The 16,084-nt window shown below is 41.4% G+C and overlaps 1 protein-coding gene across 10 annotated transcripts in view; it reads left to right on the top strand.

Annotated features, from left to right (window-relative positions):
- Positions 1-11,486: 11,486 nt before the first annotated feature.
- ATP11B (ATPase phospholipid transporting 11B (putative)) overlaps positions 11,487-16,084 on the top strand; it is a 66,044-nt gene continuing 61,446 nt past the window's right edge. For all 10 annotated transcript variants that reach the window (XR_008483337.1, XM_054283107.1, XM_054283104.1 and 7 more), the window contains exon 1: positions 11,487-11,580. Coding sequence is in view for 9 of the 10 variants with exons in the window: in XM_054283107.1 (XP_054139082.1) it covers positions 11,554-11,580 (27 nt within the window). In the remaining variant the exon portion in view is untranslated. The remainder of the gene's footprint in view (positions 11,581-16,084) is intronic.

Below are 16,084 nucleotides of genomic sequence, written 5' to 3'. Positions count from 1 at the left end.
ATTCAGTTTCCAGTCTAGAGCTCTCTCTAAAGCTTGAGTTTCTTCTTTGTGTGCATGTCCTGGGAGATGCATTTAGAGATGTTTGAGCCTGAAAAGGCCATATTTGGGTTACCACTTTTTGGAGATGCTTTTCTGGGATGCATCTTTTTTGTGGCTGCAGTGAAGTCCTCTTGGGCTCTGACCTGCTTCACACTGGGTCTTATTCTGCTCACCCTCCACATCAGATATGCCTGAGAGAGGGAAAATCCCTTTCCACTGTGGTATGCTGACCTAAAAGAGCCTCTGGGGAGAGAAAAATGAATGAGAGCCAAAGGGTCTCATTCCCATCCCATTTACATCCCCATTGTAATTCCACTGTCTTACCTAGACTCCTTCCTGGAGGACTAGCACTCCTAAATGCCCCCAAAATACAAAAATAAACATTTGTCTCGTTACATTTCAACAGAGTTTCAATGCTTTGGGAAACGGTTTTATTTAATTTGTGTTTTTCATACTCACTTGGAAGCTGGAAGTACTTGAGCTATAAAAGGAGTTTTGTGCACTGGATGCAGCTGACTTGATTTCCATAATGAAAAATACATGAATCATCAGCTGCAGGAGTATGTCCTGAATGTTTCTGAAAGTGTCCCCCAGAAAGATGGTCTAAAAGTTGAGGCAAACAAAAGAAATCTAGTTAGTTTGTATGTGGGTTTTTTAAGGCACTGGTATTAATGATAATGTGAATATTAAACAAATATTGCATTAATGATAACTAGTTAATTTTTAATTATTAGTTCAGTAAATAAGGTAATTATTCCATATTCTATCAAAGTTATGGGGTTAATTCTGGTCATCACTGGAAGGAGAGCCAGAATCCTTCCATGAATAATATTAATGTCTTTTATTCATGGTCCTAGATGAAGAATTAGGTGGGTATAAAAACTGACAGTGTTTCTTTAGCTTCAGAGGCAACTTTCATATTGGTGTTACAGGCCCTCACTGTCATAAATCAAACAAGATTGTTCATCAGCTCCTTTCCATATTCACTTTTCTTTTTGGTTAATAGACTATTTTTCAGACCTGCCACAACAGCAAGCTTTACCCACTCAAGTATGGGAGAGCTTTTCTATAGCAGGAGATACCAACAGTAAAATTGTTGCTCAGCTGTAAGTGTGCCATCATTGTCACTCCAAAGGGCACTGGCAAATGAAAAATATCTGACAAATTGACAACTTGACAGCGACCCGAGATGGTGAATTAATCCACCTTGGCAGAAGGCTGTTGATGAATATTTAAATAGGTTAATAGTCAACATCAGAACCCTGAAACCAAATACAGGCTGGCAGCAGTAAGGAACAGGTAAATCTGATATCTAAATTATACTGTTACTAGTGTGCTTCAATCTCAGAATGGAAATCAGATCCTCAAATCTGAAATAAAAAAGTTAATAATCTTCCCTTACAGATAGTTCTTTGAGCAACAGCCTTTTCTATCAAAAGAAGGTGCTTGTTTCTTTAATTTATGTGTGCCCTTACACAGGCAAATTCCCAGTTCCTTATTCGGCTCAAAGACACATACATTCAAATAAGAAGATGGGTAAGTTCACAAAAGAGAAACATATTAAAAATAAGTGAATCCCATCTGAATTGGCATTGATAAATTTTGAATATATCCATGAGTCTCTCAATTTCTCTGTTCTTTCTCCCACAACACAATGAGAAATACTCCTTGTTCCAACCATGTATGACAGATAGACAGGAACACATCTCTTTGGGGTGGCTTTCATGGTGTTCTCACAGCCAAATTCTGCTCTCCTGAGGATGCCATCAGCCCAGCACCAGAGCTGGAGCTGCAGAAAGTGAGGAGTGAGAAAGGAGCATAAGGATGTGTAGCAGTGGTGTAGATGATCCAACCTCAGCTCTTCACTGTGGTACGTTCTGGGTCACCTGCAGTATCTTTTTGGCAAAATACACAAGGGCAAGCTCAGCTGGCACCACACACATTTACCTTGCAGAGTGGCATTAAAAATGTACAAGTTGGACAATGCACTTTGTCCGTATCACTTTCAGGTACTTTCAGGTGGCATTCCTCCAAAGGGCTGATGCAGTTCAGTAACAGTGGGTTTAGCCATCTGTGGGCTCTCTAATGAATTCTTTGACTAACCCAGAATCCTGTTTGGCTCAAGAAAGGCTCCATAGCAGCCAGGCAAGTTGGGTGCACTGAAGTCTATCTGTTGTCTAAGGATAACTCAATCCCATGTTAATAATAACAGCTTGTGGTGGTCAAATCCATTCTCATTGTGTAAATCAAAGAGTGGTTCCTAGAGAGTCTGTTCTTGGTCCAATACTAATCAGTATTTTCATTAAGAACTGGGATTAGAGCACACTGTGGTATTATATTTGCAGATGACACAAAGATAGAAGGCACTTTGCAGGAGAAAAGGTAAATTTAAAAAAATCTTAGTAAAGTAGATAAATAGTCTGGGTGGTGCTAAAATAAAAATGGTAATTTTTAAGAAATAGGAATTATTTAAGAATAATGAATTGCACAAGCACTAGATATAAAGTGACCAATTTGGCCTGCCAGGAAAAAAGTTTCAAATATTACAGAGCATACATTTGCAAGTAGTCAAAAGCATAATAGCTGTAAGGGAAAAAACAAGCATATCTTGTTATGGGTTATACAAATATATGTGAGATAAGTGAAATTATTTTTCCATTGCGTGCAGCACAGATAAGCCCTCAGTTAAAGTACCAGCTCCATTTGGTACTTGTAGATTTGGAAAAGAAGTGGCCAGGATAACGTCCAGATGACAGAAAAAAAAAAAAAAAACCAACAAATTTTATCAGAAAACTTAAGGAAACTGGGTGATCTTCAGGTTAAAGAAGTAGGATTATTTTCATATAGTACACAGGCATTTCTGAGTATTAGACTTTATATTTGGGCCAGGAGAAGAAGCAAAAATTTTACCTATTGGTGAAGAAGATCTAGATTAGAGGTTCAGAAAAATTTAACGTTTTGGGGGATATTGAGCTTTTATGATTGATTTTTAGGAGCAGCTGGGTGACCAAATTTGGCTGATGCAGCAGGCTTTGGGCAGAAATGTGGGACTGGAGAACTGCTGTCCATTTTATTTTCTAGAAAATAGTTGCTTAAGTCCCAACTGATGTCAATGGTACTGAAATATATGAATATATTTTTTGTGGAACAAGCAAAAGTGAGATAAGCAGAAGAGAAGGAAATACAGTAACTTCAAAAACATGGAAGACTATTTTGTTTGCTATGGCTCATCAGCTAATGTTTCTTACAGATCCATTTTAACAAAAAGATTCATAGGCAGTATGATATTAAAAAAATAAAATCAGAGAATATTTGTGTCTCATTCGCCAATTTAAAAATGTGAATTTTCTCTGCTTAAGAATAATTTTTGTTCTAGGAAGCAAGAAGTAGAAGGAATAGTATGTCAGATGTGTACTTGCAAAGAATAACGGCAGTTAGGTCTACACAGTAGGGATAAACCTCCTGTGGCCCTGCATTGTTCCCAATCAAGGCAATGAAAAGGCTGCTATTTTTTTCAGCTGGACAATCTCAGAATTATTTTAGCAATTAGGTTCACATAATGAATTAATTACATAAAATTATAAGCAATTTGTAGACAAATACAAAGAAATTAAATTAACTGGATAAATTATATGCTGTGAACCACTCATCTGTAGTACTTATCTTTTGCTATTTTGTACCCTTAGAAATATTCCAAATAAGAAATACAGTCTAATAAAAGTGATTTAAAGAATATAATTTTTACAAGATTGTTTAATTGATATGTGGATTATTTAATAATTTTTTGTGAAATTATTAAATAAATTCCAAAATATCTTGTGGAAATATATCACAAAACACAATCACTAGTACATTCTCTCTTGTTTTTCTGAGTCCAGCATTTAAATCTGCACTGGAGCCTGTCCCTCCTGGCTGTTTTTTATCGAGCCAGTGAAATAATTTCAGATTATAGCAGTGGCACAAATCCTAGGGTAAAATCAGAAACAGGGTCAGATTGCTCACAGGGAATTCAGTGTTCCAACGCTAGAACTGATTTATTACCAACTAGTTTGTTTATAGCTATCTTTGATATCTTCTGGCTACTTTGAATTATGCATTGTTGACATACCCTCAGCCAACCTCTACTGATATTAATAAAACATTGAAAACAACAGATATTCAGCTAAGGACAGAGTAAAAAATGTTTGAAGACCTCTAGATTTGTTTCAACAGGGTGAGGCTTAACATCTTATAGCAATAGCATCATTTGCTGTGATCAAACATACAGTACTGTAAGAAAACTGGCAGAAGGCTAAAACCCAAACTTTTCATTCCATCAGAACCATTAGCAACTAAAATTGTCTCCTTTCAGAAAGGCAGGAGATTGGGAAACAAAAATAAAAATATGTGAGGAAATTACAAAATATGGGAGATTTATAGATTTACAGCTGCAGCAGGCCTAGATGGAGAAAGTGAGACAGCAGAAAAGGGATTAGGATTAGGATTACTTATGCACTTATATAACATTTGTTCTAAATTTGATTACAGTACTCAGTAAAATGAGAACTCAGTATTCATCATGCACAGCAAAAAAACTTGATGTCAGCATCTTCATTTACATTTGCAAAAATAATTAGGAATCATTTGTAAAATGCTTTAATTATGTTAATCAGCCAATGTTTTGCTACACTTTGAAGACATAAAGGATTGTAGGAACTTCAGACAGAGCAACCATATGCTTGTTTGCCTCATATGGCTGTAGGAACATCATCTGTCATGTTCATAGCTTTTTTTTTTTTTTTTTTTTTTTTGTCTGCAGAGTCCCCAGTTATCCCTGCATGGTAGATTATTGCACCATACTTCTAGAATACTAGGCCATGAGGGGATTTTTAAAAAAATAATAAATATATGCACACACCCTCTCCGGTTTTGAGTATCCAGCTTCAGCTTTATAAAGCTTAAGTGCTAAACACTTCCTATGTGTTTATTTATTCTGCAGCTCTTTCAGAAACTTGACTGAAATGGTAGACAGGTTTTTGAACTCTGAGCCTATGTGACTTTTCTTAAATCTTAGCTGGAAATGAGATGTGAAGGTGTTGTAGAATCAGTGACGTCTCCTCAGATTTTACATACACTTTTCCTGTATGATACATAACTTGGCTTGAAAGGGATCTCCAACCTAAAGGCCAGGAAAGTCTCAATCCCCAAGAGCAGTGTCAATCAACCCATTTTACTATATTTATGCCAAAATAAAGGGGAGGAGGGAAAAAACCCAACCAAAAGCCTTTTATGTGATTGCTGTGAACCAAACAACAACGTGCTGTGTCCGTATGAGGGAAGCCTGGCCCAGGACAGGGCTCGGGTGGGAAGGGAGGTCAGCAGCAGCTGGGAGCCAGCCTGGCATTCCTGATGGACACACCTACGTGGGAGATCTGCCCAGAGGCATGCAGGGTGTTATTAGCACAATGTGAACACACTTGGTTCGGGTGGGAAGGATGGTGGTGAAAGGAAAGCTGATGGAAAGACAGGTCCAATCATAAATACCAGCTGGAGAGGTGATTAATTTACAATTTCTGAAGAGCCAAAAACTTTATTGTAAACACTGTGTTGGAAGGAAGAGTTGTTTTTGCCAGCTTATTCTGTTTGGTAGATGCTTTTTTAAAACCCTTTTGCTATACGAAATGCATCTCTGTTAGCAAAAATTGCTTTCACAGTTGCACTAATGAACAGCCTCTCCAGTGCTGAGCAAGTACAAGATTTGTCTTCATCTGTGAGACCCTCTCCAACCCACTGATATATCTGAAACCTGTGTTCATGACCAACCTTGGCAGAGCTCTTCTGTTCTGTCCTTTGCCACCCAAGGTGTCTGTATCAGTTTCAGATGAGGCAGTGACATTTTCTTCACCTCCCAAGGTGTCTGTCTTGCCTCTCCAAGCCTCCTTGCCTTGTTCCCTGAGGCATTTGTGTAACCCAGCCAGGCTGGAGCCCCGGGCTTTGTCATGGACACGCCTGTGCAAGGGAGTGACCACTACTCTTTAAGGTACCTGAACAAAGCAGGGATGGGGGCATGAATTTAATCTCTCACCATTGAGAAAGGGAGGAATATTCACCAATATCACCAATATTGGCTAATATCCTGCCACTTACCATTGAGGCACAGGCTTAAATAAAGGGAATTGGTGGAAAGCACTGAATTATGAGGCTCTGGTAAATTGTTTTCCCTTTTCCCTTAGGTGAGTTGAGAGAAAGGAAGACTCTGGAAAAGGAACCTGTATAAAAATCACAGCTTGTTGCTGCTGGGACAGGTAAGATCCATAGGCATTCAAGTTGGATTTTCAGCATTCAAGCTGGCCACAATCCAGCCAACAGCACAACAAGGAACACCTTCAGAAATATCTATTTCATCATTTGAGGGCAGTATAGGAACATGTTAGCTGGCATTATATGAGCTAACTCAAATACTAAAAAACTGAATCCTGAAGACAAAAAATATGTTAGTTATGACAACTTACTGCATATCTAAATCCCACAGAGATTTATGCAATTTGTAAAGTCTGAACCAAAAGGTGCTCTCAGAAAACCTCTATCCAATTCAGCAGTTTGCCCTCCAAGGCATGGGAAGCTGAAATTCTACATAAGGGTGCTTGAAATCCTACTTCCCACTACCTGGAGAGCATTTCATATATTAGATGTTACACTATTTTGAAGCAAGCTACTGAACTAAGAGAGAGTGTACAACCATGGCCAGAATCCCCATGTTCCTTTCCCACAAAGATCTCAAACTCCTTTTCAAGGTAGCATCCCTAGGTGTGTAACTGTTTATATCACAGTTGTCACAGAAATGTCCCAGGTGACTGGTGTCAAGAGACCTGGAAACCAGGCCCTGTGTTTATTCTCCAGAGTTCAATCTTTCTTTATCCACTCAGTAATCTTAACTGAAGCACTACAAAGTAGAAGAAAAAAAAATTCCCTGTAGAATATCATGAGTTCTTTATTGAGATGCATCATTTTCTGCCTGGCAATTTTTTACAAAGGTTAACCACGAGGCGATGTATGAATGCCAACAATCATTAGGGCTTATAAATTAGAAAAGGAAATTGTTATAAAAAGATGAGGATAAGAATGAATTAGTCGGAAAAGTGTATATTTATAAATCATTAAATAAAGAGTCTGGAGAAAAATTCACATTTTATAAGGTTATCCTTGTTTATAATATAGAATTGCAAAATTATGTCACTCCAAGGGTATATTAGAAATTAACTAACTTTCCTGAACACATTTTCTAACAAAACCATTGTTTTGCAAGATTATGAGTCCTCCACTTTCCATCAAGACAGGACCATTGGAGATGTTCCAAACTTATGAGCCATGGGTTGAAAAATTGTATTTCTTCCCTAAAAAAAATAAAAAAGCATGAACAATTTGCATTTTATACTTCATCCTGGTCATAGTCAGCTTCATGAAGATAAGGGATGGCTTTCCAGGATTTCCTATTTCTTCTAATCTTGGATTGATTCCCTGGGGAAAAAGAAAATAAAACAGCTTTAGAGAAAGCCACAAGATGAACATTGCGGCCTACAGGCAACATGTAATTAAAAAGTTAACAGTGAGGCTAAAAGGGAAGATGAATTTTAATGTTTTCCACAGCTTCCTGTTATCCTGGGGCCTTGCAAACTGAGTAGCACTGATTGTAAACTCTCTTGACTTGCATTTAGCAGGCCAGGCCCTTCCACAGAGCCAGGGATGAGGCAAGTGCAGAGCATCTTTTGGTGAAGTGTGGTGCAGTGCAAGGTTCTCTGTGCCTGCAGGGCACTGACAGGTTTGGCCTTCTGTGTGTCACATGGAGCCCCTCACCTGGCATTTGGGATCCAGATCTCTTGAGCTTCATGTGTTGGGTAGAAGTTGAAGTTCTACACTCAACAAAGCTCTCAAGTGAAAAGAAAAAACAGCAGTGGAAAGGTGAGGTGTGACGTCAAGATCCAGGTTTTAACAACTGAGAGAAAGGATAAGAAGAAATAAAAAAATACTGCATTATTGTGGAGATCCAGTAAGTGTCTTGGAAATGTCACCTTGTGCATCCTGTCATTTAATCTGATTTTATTTCTTTCAGGGCACAAAAAGGGAGTGACAAACTGCTCGCAAGATTTCCCTTTAAAAAGTTCAGTTCGTTTTTTAACTCTTACTTTTCCCCTGAAGACTGGTTGCTCTAGGTAAGAATACACATGTGTCTTTAGATGAAAACCCTTGTGACTGAAAATCAGCCACTGATTATCTCTATATAATTGATGCTTCAGTCAGTAAGTGAATGCTTGAGGAATAAAGATGCCTTGAAGAAGCCCTGTGTCTCTCAGGCAGCCCTTAACCTCAATGGATTAGGAACAAAACTGATATTTTTATAGTGTGCATTTTTAATTAGCACCGTAATTAGCAAGTAAATAATGCCAAGATTAAAATACTAATTTAGAGAAATTACAAAATGTTTCAATAAAACCAAAGGAATTTTCCACCAGGAAAATGATACTGTAAGGAGTATTACTGGTTTTTGCTACAGAAACCTACATCTCTACTCTGAACTTCCATCTCTACTCTGCACCTCTTTGGCTTTTCTGCTTTTCTGTCAGAGGTGTTTTCTAGATGCAACACAAGAGCTGGGCTGCCCCAAAGTCAGTGCAGCAGATGAGCCCACCCCCTTTGCAGCACCCTGGGAGCCTGGGATGGGGCTGGTGCATCCAGGCATGGGCAGGTGACGGGGCTCAGCTGTCAGAGTTTTCCAAGGCAGGAATGCTGCAGGCAGCTCACCCTCTGGCATCAGTGCTGCACTTCCATCTCCTCTCATCATGCAGTGGTTGTGGCCATACAGCCTGGCAGCATCTCACCAGTTCCTGCTGGAAAAAAACACCATTTGCTGGCCGCAAAACACCATTCAAAACTAATGGAAATGTGTGTCTCCCACAGGAACAAATTCAGGGAGAAGCATCAGCAGCCCCAGTGACAATTTGATGGTTGCATGTTCAGGCAATGATTCTGTGGTTACCAGTGTTTAATTTTATAAACCTAAAAGTAGCACCATTGATTATATAAGAATTACTCATGCATGCAGAAATAAAAGCTTGCTGGACCTAACATTCAAGTGTGTGTTTTTATGTTTATATAAATATTTCTTTATCAGACAGCATTTGCATGCTGATCTTGTTAAACAAACATTTGAAATCATTTCTCCCGTAGAACCGTAAGTGGAAAGCTTGGAGTCTAATCAAGAGAGCCTGGGCAATGGGTTAAACCTATTCTTCAGAAGGTGACTTTTTTCTTCAGCAGCTGCTTTTTTTTTCTGTATAAACCTGCTGTGTGAATTCAGGTGACTCCATGGCACTATTTTAAAGTGGGGTCTCTGATGTGGGAATCTTATTCTTAATACAGTTGACCTCTGATTTAAGAAGTGCTGGAGTGTTACTGGCTAATCAATTTCTGGCTTGGCTTCTCTGCTTCAATTTTCTCTTCTGAAAACTATTTATCTCTCAAGGGTGAGATGAAACTTCATAAGTGTCTAGTGTGGGCTTTTGAGCAATTTAAAAGGTGCAAAGTTTTACTAGGCAGGATGCTAGGAAAGGATGTTTTTTTAGTGAATTTTTTCTGTATATTTGAAAAGGTGCCTTTGCTGTACAGAGCAAAAAAATTTCATCCTATCAATATACTTTCATCCACTAAAATACAAACATCTTAGAGTGAAAAATACAAACTGCAGGGCTCAAATCACTTGCAAATTGCTTCCAAGTTTTGTCTGGTGAAACAGTATCATTACAGCAAATGTGGAACAGACAGCGCCAAGCAGCTTTATGTAACACAACTGCAAGCCATGGAAACAGAGGCTTGCAGATAGTGCAACTCATACTGGAATTTGGCAGGGAGAGAGTGACAAATATTCTTGCACTTCAGAGTAATGGCATATGAATTTTAGCGTGTAGTGGTCAGGACCCTGTTCTACATCTGATGACAAAAGAGGAGCACGAATATTGAGTGTATCAGTTCAGCTTCTGGCTTAAGGCCACTCTCCAGGCAACGTGCCACAGCTATGAAATCACTCTGTTATTTTCGACTTCTCATTAGATGAATAGGGTAGTGCAAGCTGTTTGAAACTCCACTTTGATGTATTTAAATGTTTTGAAATAATGCCTAGCATTTAATACCAAGTTTTGCTAACAAGAGCTTTCCTAAGTGCCTGATAAAAATACTTTTATTCCCCACTGTTTAAACGTTGTTTTTCTAATTAAATGCAGATGCTTAAACCACCACAAGATTCCATTGCTCAGACATTAGATCATCCATCTTAAATCCTGAATTGTTCTAAATTTCTATATGAACACTAAATACTACAGCAGATACGATTATGATTCGTTGCTAAAAGTCCTAATTCCCTGGGAACAAATGGGAGCGGCAGGAACAGTGCTCTTCACTCACAGAAACACTTCTTTTTAATTCAGTGTCAGAATTGTCACTGACTTCAGGGACAACTGTATTTGGTTACAAACGCCCAGGTCTTTACTGCTTAAAATAATCTGCTTTAGTTCTTAGTCACAGAGGCGCAGAAGCTACAGACTTGTATAGGTGTGTCCAATGTCTGGCGCTGAACACTGTTTTGTTTTGATAAGCAACAGCTGTTTTCAGAGCAAAATCACAGATTTGCCGAGGTTGGGAGGGACCTCTGGAGATCACCCAGCCCAACTCCCTGCCAGGGCAGGGTCACCCAGAGCAGGTGACACAGGAACGCTTCCAGGAAGGAAGATTTCAGAGAGATCACTGCCTGACATCAGCACGTTTCTACACCCGGTTTGAACAAACAGCGGTTCCCGACAATGCTGCCGGCAGCAGGGCGCCAGATCCTCCAGCACCTGTTCCCTGCTTCGGGAGACCCACACACCGTGCGGGTCTTGGGTTTTAATTTTAAGTCAGTGATTATCTGCTCTCTTTTCAAAAGCTTTATTCCAGCATGTGTACGCTTTGCACATTTTGCAGAGAAAAGAAAGATAAAACAGTCAAGTTGTGAAGTAGATTCCCTTGGGTAGAACAGGGGGCCCTCATAGGGGTGAGGGCGCTGAGCCCTGACAGGCTGCGGCCGGAGCCCGTGCGGGGAGCTGGAGTTTTGCCCGAGGATGACTCGAGCGCACGGACGGCTCCTATACCGGAGAAGCCGCACCTCAGGCCGGCGCAGCGGCCGGACCACGGCAGCCCCGGCTGGGGCAGGTCACGGCGGCGCCCCCCTCACGGCTCCATCGCTCACACCGGCCCCACTCCCCGCCCCGCCACGTCACTTCCCGGGGCGGCCGCAGCCGCCGAGTGTCAGCGGCCGTGCTGTGATGGCGGCGGCAGCCGCGGCTCGGGGCGCCGGCGGGGCTGTGCCGCTCCTGACTCGGCGTGGGCCCCGCGCCATGGGGAGCAGCCGCGGCGGACGGCTCGCCTGAGGCGGCGGTGACAGCGGAGGGAGGGCGCGGCACTGCCGAGGGAGCCCCGCCGCGGGGGCCGCGACCCGCGCCGCCGGGGATGCTGCGCTGGGTCCGGCAGCAGCTGGTAGGTGCCTCCCCGCACCCTCCGCGCCACGGGCCGGGCGCGCTCTCGGCTCGGCCCCGTCCCGACGGCGCCGCCCGGGCCGCGGGTCCGCGGAGGGAGCGGGGGACAGGGCCGGGGTGCGGGAGAGAGAAGAGTCCTGTCCCCCGCAGGGCTGGGGAAACCCGCGAGCTGCGCTTGGATCGTTGTTGAAGGGTTTTTAAATTTTATTTTTAACCCGTATGCGAGGGTTTGGGGTGTTCCGATCTTTTGGCCTTTGGTTGTTTTTTTTTTTGTGGGTTTATTTTTTCCTCGAAACCCTCTTGGCACAGAGGACAGCCCCTTCCCTTTCATGCGGCCCCGTTGGGAAGGGCTCCCCAAACTTCCCGGAGAAATGGTGGTGCCTTTTCCCTGGACCGGCACTTCAGAGATTCGCAGCTTCTTCCTCCTTCCCGTTGCGAAATGTTTTAAGGCTTTTTCACCCGACGTGCCTCTCTCAAATATTTCCCCGTACCTGAGCGCTTTGCAGCCGCTGCGTGCTGAGGATTTGAAAGTGAATGAAATTGAAGGAAAACATCCGTGAAATGCTTTTGGCGGGGGAAACCCCTTGGAAAAGGCAGCAGTGAGGGTGCCTGTCCCCGCACACGGCGCTGCTCGCTTTGCTGGCTTAGAACGAGCAAGGGAATCCAGGCGGCCGTGGCTGTCACGTCTGTGATACTGTAGCAGGGAAGTACATCGAGATTTACTGTTTTGATTTGAAGTATTGGCCGGCTTCCTGCCCCGACCAGCATTTTCCTACTTGCGTTTTCTCTAAGGGAGAAATTCTCTCTAAAGGATGTATTTGTAAAATAACTTCTTCCATTCTTTGGAGTTACTTTGCATCACAGATGTTGTCCAGGTTAGTGCAAGAGCTTACATTAGTTAGGTTTTCAGATTTTGATTCGTTAAAGCTTCTGTCTCACTAATGATTTGTTTATTTTGTTGCATCACTTTTTACCCAAAAAAGGATAAAAAAATTTCTGTTTTCTTTTTTCCACCTGTTTTTCCCTGACCTGGTTTCCCATGGCCCATAGATTTTCCCAGGTCTGTGTCCAAGGCAGAGAGCTTGTGGTCATGGTCTCATTGCCAGCTTGACAGTGCTCAGTAGTTTGGTCTGACACCAAGAGTTACTGACCTGGAAATTAATTGCTCTGTTTGAGCTCTGACCGCACTCTTCTGTTCTGTTACAGTCCTGAACACCTTTTTTATGAAAAAAAAAACAAAACTGTTATAACATAGCTGTCTTTTTTTCCACTTGAAGGTGGCTTGAGGTTTGTGTGTGTGGTTTTTAAAGCAGCTTTATGCTGTCTTCCATAGAGTTTAGAGTAGGACTGTATCAGTGCTAGCAATTCATGTATCAGACATGGTTGCTTTTTTCCCTGCAAGTAGTACACTGACCAGCTTCCCAGAAATCTGTTTGCCCTTAATAGAAAGTAAAACATTAGTGTAACAGGATGAGCAATAAACTTGGCACTAGGAGGTTTTAGTGCTTCTTAAAGGAAAATGGTGGAAAATAACTGTTTAAAACTTGCACTAGTTTTGACAGGGAAGAAACAAATCAGTGTAGTAGAAAAGCAGGACAATAAAAATTCGAGATTCTTGGCAGACATCTAAATATAATACTGATGAGAAAAAAATTTTGCAATGGTACGTGTTTTGTGGGTTTTTTCCTATAGACGTCACAGATGTTAATGGCTTGGTTGTTTCACTGCTCATAAAAATGCAAAATGGCCTAAGATAGGTATCACACTGCATGTTTCTTCCTAAAGACACTCAGACAACTCATCCCTGTGTGTAATTGCTGGTTTAGCATAGATCCCACCATATGTTTGCTTCTGCACATGGCTGTGATGTTTAGGTTCTGAAAGAATGTCAGAGGGCTAAAAACATGGGGAAGGATGCTGACAAAATAACTAGAATGAGTGGGAAGAATGGGATGACAGAAATAATCGAATCAAAAGGTGCCAAAATCTGTGTCTGAGAGGAGAAGAGAGGAATGTGTGGGTTTGGACGCCTTTGGAGCGTGCGTTTGTACCTGTGCCTGATGTGGCAACGGGTTTTATAAACGGGTCCTCATCCTTACAGGAGGATTGGAGTCAGGCAGATGTGTGGGAGTGATGGAAGTGGGATGATGTTGTAGTAATACAAAAGAAAAACGTTGGTGTGCAGAAATGCTGGAAAAGTAGTAAGGGATTGGGGAAAGGGGGAGGGACTGGTACTTAGCTGAAGGTGCTTTGAGGTAGTTTTTAAGTACTCTCTGTATGAAACCAATGAATTGTTTTGCAATTTCTTGTTTGCTTAAGAGAACAGTATTTCATGTACTGAGTTCTCAGGAGTGGGTATGGTTTTGAGAACTTGAATTGTTAAGATGGGGGGAGAATGAAGCAGGTGAACTTAAAGTAATGAGAGGACCTGGTATGGAATTCAGATTATTTTAGCTATTTTTTGAAAGTAGTGACTTTGCTGTGCTTTCTCTGTGAAGTCCAGTGCATGCCTGTAGAGCTAGAGAAAGGGATAGAAAGGCATGAACAGTCATCTGAAGAGACATGCTGAGAATGTAAGGCTTCATTCATCCTTATTATTGTGTTACAAGTCTGTAACAGTTTTCTAACCGAGGTGTTAGATGTTTTTTAGTGATTTGTTTTATCTAAGAAATGGGTGACAGTAGTACAGCCTTCAGTGCCTATGTAGCACAAATCCTCATGTTGTTTGTTATCTTGGCCTTAAGTCTGGTTTTCTTGCTCTGCTACAATTCATACCACCCTAGCAGAGACAGTTTATCAGTTTTTCTCCATCTAATGCTGCCTCATGCTAAATAAGCTGCATAGTAAATCAATAACATCCTAGTTAATGTGATGTTATAGAATGTAGTTAATACTTGGAAGTACTTAGGTTTCAGTAATGAAAAAATATAGAGCCAAATGGAGTTACAGTTCATGGCTTTGAGTAAAATGCCATGATAAAGACAAGCTTTGGGCAGGAGAGATGTCTGGGTTCCAGCTCTGTTACCTTGAGATCTCAGAGAGCAGTAGGCATGTGGATTTGGAGGGTTGCATAACGCCACAGGCACAGCCAACTCCGCTTGAAAAAAGCAACCGGATAAACAGCAGTTGATAGGAAGCATCATTAATATTCAGGAATAGCATTGTATGTTTTATTTGCATTTCCAGATATGATGGGTTAGACCTCATGGCAAATCTGTGTACCAAGTGCTGTTGTGGCTCCCATGGTCGGGTTTGTGCGGTACCAACACAAAAGGAGAGTGCAGTGACATTTGTTACACCCAGGGACTTTCTGTTCCACTTCCCCTGTGGTGGGTTTGTGGCAGCATTTGGGCTGTGCTGCTCTCTGATGGTGCACATGCAGTGCAGGAGCTGTTGCAATGCTATTAACAGAATGTACTGACACCTTCAGTTCTCTGGCAAGGAGGTCTCTGAAAATTGTGGCAGAATTCCCTCGTATGTATGATTTTAGCTGCATAATTTTAAACTATTAGTCCTGTCAATTGGAGAAGGGACTCAGGATTTCTCTTCTATTGCTGTTGTGAGGAGTTTGAGCCTTTTGAGCTGTTGTCTAACAGCTCAGTAAAGTACAAAGGATTCCACATGGACAAAACCTAAGAGTTGCCTGCCTGGCCCCTCTTATATCAATGACAACTCAAGACAAGTGTTGTGCTGGATATGGCCAATTATCTTTGCAGTTTAAGGACCTGAATGCTGTAGTGCACAACAGCTTTAATGCTGTGGAGAGCTGGGTTTGGGCAAATGCAGTTTTCTTATTTTACTGTAAATCAAAGATAAAATCTATAGATTAACTGTAAAGCCTAGTTACCAGGCTATTTTATTTATTTCCTGGTTACAAGAAGATTCAGACTGGGAGGGATGTCGGGAATTGATTATCAAGTCCAGAAGTTCTCCATAGGCTGCATTGAGGGGTGATCACAGGGAATGGTTTTGAGTGTTCTGTGTAGGTAGAGCCTGTCACACCTCACACCCTCCACAGCCAGCACAGTATCTGTAGGAGTGTTCATCTTCTGGATGTGTTCTAATGAAAAATTTTTACTAATAAGGGAATGTCCTCAAATAGATTAGCACTAGAGGATTGGATGTCAGGGATAGGGTTTTTTTCCTTTCAGATGCTGGTTACTGTTAAGATGTTCTGAGAGGACAGATGGTATTCTGTAATACCTTGCAGTTACTGGCATTCTGAACAAGGTGGACAGCATTTATTTCATTGTTTGCACTGACAAGTGTGTATTATTTTGTCTTTATCATTTTACTGAATACAGTTACTTCCCTCCCCCCCTCCAAAATTCCTTCTGTTTTCTGGATGCCCAAAGTACTTTAAACTAATCCAATGATTGAGAATCTAGCAATCACCTTGCTATTCTGGAGTACAATTTCCCCCCCTCTTATTTGTCAATGAAGCCTCTTCCCCTTTCTGGCTAAAATTAACTAACTACTTGTTATTTTATGCTAGAAAATAAATA

This window comes from Melozone crissalis, unplaced genomic scaffold, assembly GCF_028551555.1.
Source record: "Melozone crissalis strain CALT ecotype California unplaced genomic scaffold, PUWL_Pcris_2 ptg000034l_1, whole genome shotgun sequence".
Classification (NCBI taxonomy): domain Eukaryota; kingdom Metazoa; phylum Chordata; class Aves; order Passeriformes; family Passerellidae; genus Melozone; species Melozone crissalis.
The sequence above is the reverse complement of the archived record's forward strand: the minus strand, read 5'-3'. Positions and strand labels throughout refer to the sequence as shown.